The 11009-nt window shown below is 35.9% G+C and overlaps 2 protein-coding genes across 2 annotated transcripts; one reads left to right on the plus strand and one right to left on the minus strand.

Moving 5' to 3' along the window:
- Window positions 1-6053: 6053 nt before the first annotated feature.
- On the minus strand, window positions 6054-6524 carry LOC116086552 (keratin-associated protein 13-1-like). The gene has a single exon (XM_031364758.1). It carries the CDS (start codon window positions 6522-6524, stop codon window positions 6054-6056), a length of 471 nt encoding a protein of 156 aa, XP_031220618.1.
- Window positions 6525-9802: 3278 nt separating this feature from the next.
- Window positions 9803-10364, plus strand: LOC116086554 (keratin-associated protein 13-1-like). Its single transcript, XM_031364759.1, has one exon. The coding sequence runs from the start codon at window positions 9803-9805 to the stop codon at window positions 10325-10327; it is 525 nt and encodes a 174-aa protein (XP_031220619.1). The 3' UTR covers window positions 10328-10364.
- The last annotated feature ends 645 nt before the right edge of the window (window positions 10365-11009 follow it).

Below are 11009 nucleotides of genomic sequence, written 5' to 3' on the forward strand. Positions count from 1 at the left end.
TTACATTTCAAATGTTATCCCCCTTCCCAGATTTCCCTTCACAAGTCCTCCCATCCCTTCCTCCTTCCCCCTGCATCTATGAGGGTGCTCCCCCACCTGCTCATAACAGCTATTCTATATTTACTTTTCTGAAGAACACACAGGAATACATTTGTCTTCAACTATCCCCTCAAATTGAAATGTTTTCTCTGGATGGAAGATTCTAGGTTTTTGCATAGCTTTCTCTTTCACCTTTCATTTTGGTTAAGCATTCTGAAATCACAGTTACTCATCCCCCACACTGCTCTATTTTTGAACTTTCTGCCCTTTCTCTACCTATATTATCCATGCCAACTTAAGGTATTCATCCTGAGTGGCCTCATTCTAGTATCTCAGTTTCCATATGTACTCTTGGCTAAATATAGGGAAAAAACTGTTTTCAAAGCAAGAATCTGTCAGAGAGACAACATATGGTGATTGTATTTTTGTGGCAGAGTAATCTCACCCACTACGATTTCTTCCCAGGTCCTCCACTTACCTGTATATTTGATGATTCTATTTATAGCTGAGTCATACCTTAGTGTATAAGTACCATATATATTCTCACCCATCTTTTGGTAAACATTTTGGATGAGTTCATTTTCTCCCAATTGTGAATGGAACCACAAGGAACTTGGATGTGGAAGCAACTCTATTGTGGGATATTATATCTTGAATTGTACCTTGAATTGCTCACAAATTGTGTAGCTAAGTGTTATGGTTCTTCTATTTCCAGTTTTTTTTTTTTTTTTTTTAAAAAGCAAAACCCCATACCAATCCCCAGAAGGGTTGCATTAGCATTGGCTCTTAGCAGTATCAGTGTATAATGGTTTCCCTTCAACACATCCATGGAAGTACATTCATTGACATTTGTATTTTTGATCTTACCAATTCTGAATGTGATTTTAAGCTGTATTCCCATGATAAGTATATCGAATATTTTTTAGGGTTAATAGACATGTCCATTTCTAGTTTGCGGAATTAATGTTTTCTATAGCTTATTTTGAATTGGTTGTCTGTTTTATCAATGTTTAGGTTTTTTAAAAGTTCTAAATATATTCTAAACATTTTCTGTCAGATGTATTGCTGCTAAATATGCTCCTCCCATCAATTGATGATGTTCTTTGCTGTACATAACTTTTGAATGTAATGAAGTTTCATGTGTTGATGGTTGAACTGATTTCCAGCATAATGGGTGTTTATTCTGAAAGTTCAGACTTGTGCATGTAAATTAAAATACACTCCCTACTTTATCCTCCAGCAGTTTCACAGTAAAAGAGCCTTAAGTTGAATTTCTTGACCTATTCAGAGTTGAATGTGTAGATTACCTTTGGTAGGATGACCATTTTCACAAGAAGGTTGGTTTCTTCTGATCCATGAGTATAGAACTTTTTCATCTTTTAGATTCTTTTTAATTTACATTTTTATTGTGTTAAAAATTTCACTGTGAACGTCTCATTCATTTCCTTGTTTATGCTGATTATTAAGTATGTTCCTGTGGCTGTAAATGAGGTTATTTCCTTGGTATTTTTAGTGTGTTTCTTAATCAATAGAGCTATTGATTTTGTGTGTTAATTTTTATTTAGCCACTTTTCTGAAAGTAAATACCCTTATCAGCTCTAAGGCTATTTTTAATAGAATCTTTAGGGCCTCTTAGGTGTAGAATCATATTATCTGAATACAGGCAGAGATTAACTTCTTGTTTTTCTATTTGTATCCTTATATTTATTTTTATTTTCTCTTCACTCTAAGACTTTAAAGACTATATTGAATGGGAATAAATAGAGTGTACACATTGCTCTTTTCTGACCTCAGTACAAATGCTTTCCATCTCTCTCCATCAACCATGTTGATTACAGGCTTTTCATATGTAGGCTTTGTTATGTCAAAATATATTCCCTCATCCCTAATTTCTTTACAATGTTTATCATAAAGGAAATTTGAATTATTCCAAAGGCAATTTCTGCATCTATTAATGTGAATATATCATCTCTGGTTTTGTGTCTAATTGTGTGATGGATAATGTTTATTGATTTAGGTCTGCTGAGACAGTCCTGTATTTTGGGAATGAAGTCAACTTGGTCATAGTCTTTTTGATTTAATATTTAATTTGCCTTTTCAATATTTTATTGAGAGTATCTTCATCAGGCAAATTGGTCTGTAATTTTATCTACTTATTTTTGTGAATTTTTCTGATTTTGATGTCAGTGTAAAATTGGGTTCATAAAAAGGATTTTGTAATGTTCAATCCCTTTCCATTTCATCAAACATTTGAGTAATATTAGTGTTAATATTTTCTTGAATTTCTGATAAAGTTCTGCAATGAGTTATTTAAATTTGTGCATGTTTAATTTGGGGACTTTTTAGTAAGGCTTTGGTGACATTGTGGGTTACAGACTTTTACAAATCTTTTATTTATTCTTGCTTTAATTTGATGTTATATGTACCTATAAATTCTTCAACTTCTTTTAGTCTTTGCAACACAGTGAAATAAAGCAGAATGTTGTATATTTTTGACCTTAGTTTGTTTCCAGATCTCATTGGTATTTGTTGTAATGTCTTATTTTTCTTTTTAAATTATATTTATTCGTGACCCTACTCCTTCTTATCTTACTGAGAGAAGCTAAGGATTTTCCCATCTTGTTCATTTTATCAGAGAACTATCTTATTGTGCATTGGTTTCAGTGCACAATATTATTGTTACTACATATTTTTTCTGATTTTAATTATCTTTCAATGTACTGCATTTAGGTTTAGCTTTTGGTAGAGTGCATTCCTAAGTTATTAATTTTAAATTGCTTAAGATTCCAGTGTAAAAATTACTGCTATAAAATTTATTCATACTACTGCCTTTGTTATATCCCAAAGGTGTTGGTATGTTGTATTTTTATTTTGATGTGACTCTGTGAATTCTTTTTCATATTAATTTCTTCAGTATCACAGTTATCCTTTAATAGTCTGTTGTAAACTCTCTGTAAGTTTGCATACTTTCTCTGGTTCCTATGATTATTGATAGCTAGATAATTTACTGCACTGTGATTAAATAGAATTTTTGAAAGTTATTTCAACTTTTCTTTATTTACTGAGTCAGCGCTGACACTAGTATACTCTTACCTGAAGAATAAATTCATTCTTTAAAAAAAATATATTCAACAAAATATGCTAGATGCTCAAGTCCAAGTGCAGAAGCAAAAGCAACACAATATTACCACAGTCATAATGAAAAAGGCCTGGAGAATATTCCAGAAAAAAAGAATTAATAGTAGTGATTTTATGTACATTCAAAGAACTAAACAAGGCAAAGATATACTCCAAGGGAGCAAAAGTAAATAGCTGAATTAAATGAGTAATCCAAATCAAAATATAAAAACAAAATTCATAAGAAATGGAATTGTTAAAGAAAACCTAAGCTAAAATGATGTTGGAAATTAGAAAAAATAAGTTCCATTAAAACCTCAGTGGAAAGTCTCATTGAAAGAACAGATTGCAGGGAAAATATAATATTTGGGCTTAGTTAAAAGCAGTAAAAATTGGAATACCCAGTAAGTTTCAATGATAAAATTTTTAAAGGAATGTAGATATAGCAGGGGAAAACTTTTGAATAAGATGGGGGAAAATACTTTCTTTTTTTTTTAAAAAAAGATTTACTTTATTTATATGAATACACTGTAGCTGTTTCAGACATACCAGAAAGAGAGCATTGGGTCCCATTACAGATGGTTGTGAGCCACCAAGTGGTTGCTAGGAATTGAACTCAGGACCTTTGGAAGAGCAGTCAGTGCTCTTAACAGCTGAGCCATCACTCCAGTCCCAGAAAATACTTTCAAATTGTGTTCATAGAAGGAGAATACTAACAGAAATCCCTTAAAATTGTATAGAGATGCCTATACAGGTACAAGAGGCCTATAAAGTATCACATTTACAGGATCATCAGAGAAACATCATAGGATATAGGAAAGATACTAAGAACACAGAATACTGAAACTACATTGAAATATATAAGAGACAAATGTAGGCTCATTAGAATAATGCATGATTGCTGGATAAAGGCCTTTAAGGTCATGAGTTGTAATTCAATTTATAGCTCTAAAAGAATTGAACAGCCAACCCATACTATTATACCCCCAAAAAACTATCTATTAAAATAAAAGTATGAATTGCCTACAATAGAAACAGAATAATGCAAATTATGATCACTAAGTCTGCTGATCTACAGAACATACTGGAAGGAATTATTTGAACTGAGGAGAAATATGAACAAACTCAAAGGGACATGGGCAATTAAAAAATAACTGCAAATCAGTAAATTATTAGTATAAAGAGACCCCCTATAAATAATAATATGATAAATATATAAATAATAAAATGATAATAATACAAAACTCAATGATCTCAAGTTTTCAAATACAAACTTACTAACTATCCAACTGGATTAAAAATCAAAACCCATAATTTATCTGCCTCTAAGGAATGCATGTTGCCATTATCAGTAGACACTATCTTAGGATACAAGGATGGAAACCAGTATTTCAAAGATATGGACCTAGGAACTAAGCAGTTCTGGATAACCTCACATCTGACAAAACCAACTTTATTTATTTATTTTTCTGTCACAAATTGCTTTCTTTCTCTTTATTCATACAAGCCAATGAATAACCTGCCTTAACAATGCATTTACTAGACAGTTATTGTGCATGAACTGCAAACCAAAAGAAAAGACAAAATATTGCCTTTATAGACCTCTTACTTAGGAGTATATGTTTTTCCCACCAAATACAGTAGCTAATATCTAACAATACGGAAGTAGTCATGAATTAAGGAGATGAAGCTAATAGGACAGCTGTTTTTTTCTTTTTTGATTAGATATTTTCTTTATTTACATTTCAAATGTTATCCCCTTTCTTGGTTTCCCCTCCGAAAACACCCTACCCTTGCCCTCCTCCCATGGGAACAAAATACCCATGGAAGGAGTTGCAGAGACAATGTATGGAGCAGAGACCAAAGGAAGGACAATCCAGAGACTGTTCCACCTGGGAATGCTTCCCATATTCAGTCAATAAACCCAGACACTATTGTGGATGCCAGCAAGTGCTGGCTGACAGGAGACTGATATAGCTGTCTCCTGAGAGGCTCTGACAGTGCCTGACTAATACAGAAGTAGAGGCTCACAGCCATCCATTGGACTGAGCACAGGGTCCACAGTGAAAGAGCTAGATAAAGGACCCAAGGAGCTGAAAGGGCTCACAGTCCCTTAGGAGGAACAACAATACGACCTAACTAATACCCTCAGAGCTCCCAGGGACTAAACCACCAACCAAAGAGTACACATGGTGGGAATCATGGTCCCAGCTACATATGAAGCAGAGAATGGCCTAGTCGGTCATCAGTGGGAAGGGAGACCCTTGGATCTGTGAAGGCTCTATGCCCCAGTGTAGGGGAATACCAGGGCCAGGAAGTGGGAGAGGTGGGTTGGTGAGCAGCAGGAGTGAGGAGGGAATAGGTTTTTTTTGGAAGGGAAACTGGGAAAGGGAATATCATTTGAAATGTAAATAAGGAAAAAATATAATAAAAATAGAAAAAATGCAATCTTCCAATTATTCACTAATTAAAAAATATGAACACAAGAAAACTAAGTTCTTTGCTCTCAAAATCTAGTTGGATAATGGTATTGATATTTATTTGAGTCCCCCATAAATGCAAAAATAAAAACAACATAATAATACCATGAACAAGGCATTGGGTCTTCAGATTCCACAAATTTATTGGATTAAAATTTCAGTTTTCAAATAGGCTTGAATGAACACTAAATAGCTGATATATATTTCTTAGCATAATATTTGAGACTTAATAGGGATTACATATTAATCTGATTCTAACAGAAGTAGTGGAGGAAAATTGTTAATGGAAAAAGAAAAAGAAAATAATAGACAATGAATAGTAAACGTCTATGGAAAATAGAGAATTGGATTTTGATATTGTAAGAATACAGAGAGATAACTATTTAATTCCCAGGAATCAGTGCCACAAATTGATCCTTAACAAGATGGTTGAAATCCTGTTGAAGCCACATACTCTGGGTAATAGAATCTGGACCCATAACTCAAGGAAGGGAAGCTATAGACTCCACAATTCAGGGATCTGAAGCCACTGTTTCCACATCCCACTGGGTAGAAGCTTCTAGATCCATAACCCAGGGAACTGCAGCTGCTAGAGCCAACATATGTTCCCTGGCAGGGATTGCAGGGTGTGGAGCTCCTGGGGTAGTAGCAGGGCTTTTGGCAGGGGCTGGACACCACATAGGTCCTCTGGCAGCTGGTGGGCTCAATGCAAGTCTCCTGATAGCCATTGTTCAGAGAGGAGCTCAGCTGGCAAGTGCTGGGAGAGCAGCTGGTAGTGGTGTAGACCAGGTTGCTGGGGTAGGAAGAGCCACCGCAGGATCCTGAGGAGGGCAGGCAGCAACCAAGGGAGCGGGAGGAGAAGTTTCCAGAGCAGCAGCTGTAGGCCATGTTGAGAGGGGATGTAAGTTATACAGAATGTAGCTGAGAAGATTCTAAGTTTGAATGTCACCCAGTGGGGAGCTGGGTTTATATACTCTCAATAGTAGGCGTGCTATCCAATAGTGTCACCCATGATGCATTTGTGTGCTTCCTGGTTTAGAAATGTGCAGTTGTCCGTGAATAGTTTCGTGAATAGTATATTTATGGGTGTTGCAATTCTCTTATAGCTATGACAATGAGGCAGTCATGGATGCTATGACTACTGTTTTTCACTGATACTTATTCATGGTGTACAGGAAAAAAAATCCTCTGCTTCTCCATATGGTCTGATTTTTATGTGTTTGTCCAAACTTTCTGAAGAATACACTTTTCTTCCCATAGGAGGAGATGTGAAGAAATTGCTCTTCCTTTAATTAATGAATTGCAAGTATCACTTTGGGTTCCCTTTGAAACATTACTTGTTGGCATCTTTTCTCATTTTTCTTTATTATTCTCTGTGGATTCATAGCATTTCCCATGTATTTCACGTGCACTAGCTAGGGACGAATAAAATAATTCGAATGAGATTGAACCTAAAAGGTGAGAGGAAACACTGTGATTAAAGCTGTGGCGGCTACAAGGAGAGCATTGAAGCAGAGTCACAAGAGCAGGACATTTTTAGACACTTATAAATGGAGTCAAAGAAATGATAAAAGAAGACTATTTCATATCCTAGGTGTGTGGCATGGCCCGAGGTGACATTGGATTCTCAACTGATTTGTACCACCAAGGACAAGTCAGTTTTAACTCTTCAGGGGAAAAAAGAAGCTCAGTTGACTATTGTCCTCTATCCTGTGGGCCCCGTAGAAGCTTGGTTTGCAAGAACTGATCCCAGGACGTGACTAAGCTTAGGTAAAGTAAAGAATTTCTAGGAGATGCTGATGGTCAGATATAAGTCAGGATGCAGATTGTGGTCCCAAAGGAAACACACAGAGGCTTTGTGGGTCTTTTCACTTTGTTGAACTCTTAGGAGAGAGTCTGGAGAGGAAACACAAATTCAAAAGTCTTAGCAAATCTAATCTTATACAGCTTTGAAAATTAAAATAGTTTTTGATAGATATGAGAATTGAGATACATATTTTGTCTTCAACATGTGAAACAGGGTTGAGAAAGAAAATCATTTCAATTGTTTGCTTATTTAAAGCTCAGAGTGTTATTTTGGCATCTGTGTGCAGGCCTCATCTAGATAATATATACTAAGTGTATCTTTAATGTTCTCACATAACCAAGCATACTTCAAGAATAAAAGTAATATAAAAGACTTGTTTAAAATTGTTTAATATTAGCAGATAAAAGGATGTGTTGATCTATCAATTCGAGGTATTGACTATTATTTATTTAAAATCATGGCCATTCATGGCAATGCAATGTTTTCTACACCAATGCCTAAAAGATAAGCTGCAGTACTACCATTTAAATATTCAAATTATATTTTAAGAGCCAATGAAATCAAGACTTATTGATTATGATAGACTAGCAAGTTGTGGAAATGGTGATTAACAAGCTATGGAAAATCATGGCTACCAAGAGCACTTGGGTTACACACATTTTTCCCATTTACTCTTTTCCATGTTAATTGTTGGAATCATTCCATTTGGCTGGATCAAGTAATATATGTATTACAATCACAAATGAACTTCCTCGTACCATTCTCAGTTTATTTTCAAGATGTCTGGCCTTTATTGTCACTGTGACAACAGTCATAAAGCTTTGGAAAGCATTATTAGGATTCTTAGGACCAGATTATGAAATCAAATTGTCAGAGCTTGACAAATTTGCTACATCTAATGTGGAAAGGATTTTACCTTACCCTAGGTTATATTTTTTCCACCAATGGGCTTTTGTGTTATTTAAGTTGTTGTTTCATTTCTTTTTTTAACTAAAGATGTAAAAAAAAAATCCTGTATTATTAGTTTGGGTAAAAGTTATTTAAAACAATTGCATTTCTATGCACAAAACCGGAACATCAACAAATTCATTCGCTAGGACTAAGTGATAATTGTAAAAGTATCCACATTTCAATTTTATTCTTATAAAATATACATGGTTATCTGAGGAGATGGCCAAACTTTGTCTAAGCAGACATTATTTGAATATAGGTTAGATATAAAGTCCTAAATGAAACTCTGACTTTTTACTTGCTTAAGTGTTTTGATTAATTAAATCACATAGTTAATAAGGTTTTGCATTTAAGATATTTTGATCATTTTTTTTGTTGCCAATCACTTGTACATCCCTCTTAACCTTCTTATTCATTCAACTCCATGTTCTTCTCTTTGACTCACTCTGTCTCTCTCAAAATGTAAACAAAAATCTAAAGTGCATATGCAACTGTAAAAAATTATTCATCAACTCCACTTGGACATGGCCAAGAAATGAACATCTATATAAATTACCTAGTATCTAACAACAGGCTTTATTGTTAAACAGTACAAGCATAATTTAATGTATTCATATTTTGTACATTGCTTTCTTCTCTAGAATCTCCCTCATTTGAGAGGACTCAGGACACAGAGGTAAGAGAGACTGATAGAATCACATGGTTGTGATGCAGCCCCTCGGTTCTGTCACTTGTGATCATAAAAACTTCAATTGTCTTCTCTATCTTCCTGGGTTAAACCTCATTTGACTTTTCTCGGCTTATAATGTTTCCTGGCCTTAGAGTTAAACCACTTAAGTAAAGTTATACAGTCCATACAGCATATTGGAAAATGAGAATGATGGGAACAAATAAGATCCATCTTCAGTAGGTTGGACAAAGTAATCCTCAAAGTAGTACACAAAGTAATAATCCCAATTCATTAACGAGAAGGACAGCAAATTACTGTCATGCCACACATGGAGAAGAAAAGTATTTTCCTCATAACATCATATGACAAAACACATAAAATTCACGTCATGAGGAAAAGAGGAAACGGAGGGATTTCCTTTTTCGGGACGTGAGAGAATAGGCATTACTGTAAAACAGTCATGGCATCACTGGCATAAGAACAGCTCACCACCTTTTACTTTAATAAAACGACAACACCCATAAACATTACGTGCAGAAAACTATGCAAATGCAATGCAATTACAGAGATTACTGAGTTTCACATTTGTAAACCAGGAAGCACACAAATATGTCAGGACGGCACTGTTGAGTACCACACCTGCTTCTGAGAGTATATAAACCCAGCTCTCCACAAGGTGACATACAAACTCAGAATCCTCTCAGCTACCTCTAGACCAGCTCACATCCCCTCTTCAACATGGCCTACAGCTGTTGCTCTGGAAACTTCTCCTCCCGCTCCCTTGGTTGCTGCCTGCCCTCCTCAGGATCCTGCAGTGGCTCTTCCTACCCCAGCAACCTGGTCTACACCACTACCAGCTGCTCTCCCAGCACTTGCCAGCTGAGCTCCTCTCTGAACAGTGGCTGTCAGGAGACCTGCGTTGAGCCCATCAGCTGCCAGAGGACCTATGTGGTGTCCAACCCCTGCCAGAAGCCCTGCTACTATCCCAGGAGCTCCACACTCTGTACTCCCTGCCAGGGAACATATGTTGGCTCTCTGGGTTTTGGGTCCAGCAGCTGCAGTTCCCTGGACTATGGATCTAGAAGCTGCTACTCAGTGGGATGTGGATCCAGTGGCTTCAGATCCCTGAATTGTGGAGTCTATGGCTTCCCTTCTCTGAGTTATGGGTCCAGATTCTACTACCCATCCTACTTGGCTTCTAGTTCCTGCCAACCGTGCTACAGACCAATCTGTGGATCAGGCATCTATGGGATTAACTGTTAAGTCTTTAACTCTCCTATGCCAGCCTATGCTCTGAAGCCACTGTTCTTCTGCTTAAACCCTACTGATATCTTACCATCCTTCTATTAGCAGCTTCTTCCTTCTTCAAATTCTGGCAGATTGTGAGATTAGTGAGTAACCTGATATTGTCTAGAAGATTTTACTCAGGGGAATGCAGATCCAGTGGCTTTAGATTTCTGCACTATAGAGCTTATGCCTTTCTGTTACTGAGTTATACTCCAGGTTCTTGTACACAGTGCACTTTGCTTTTGCCCCATTTCAATCTCACACATCAAACAGTGGATCTGGCATTTTTGGATCCACCTATTTCATCTTTGTAGTCTTACAATATCAAACTTAAAGTTTCTGTGTCCTTTGGCTGTTGTTTTTGTTCTTATTCCTTACAATTGTCTTTTCAACTGTCTATCGACTATTTCTTTCATCCTCAACTTCCAGCAGATTCTCAGATTAAAGCTAACTCAAAAAATATGCTTTACTGTATGCACTCTCAAATATATATTTGGCTTTCATTCAAAAGTATCTAAAAATGAAAATTTTAATCAAATAAATTTGATTTGTGCAATCTGTTATCTCAATGTATTTTTCAAATTCTTACCATTTTGCTTACAATGCTGTCAGTTAAGTCTTTGTAAGTCTTTAATAGTAATCTGCAGGAGTATTTGAC

Source organism: Mastomys coucha, unplaced genomic scaffold (assembly GCF_008632895.1).
Source record: "Mastomys coucha isolate ucsf_1 unplaced genomic scaffold, UCSF_Mcou_1 pScaffold12, whole genome shotgun sequence".
NCBI lineage: Eukaryota > Metazoa > Chordata > Mammalia > Rodentia > Muridae > Mastomys > Mastomys coucha.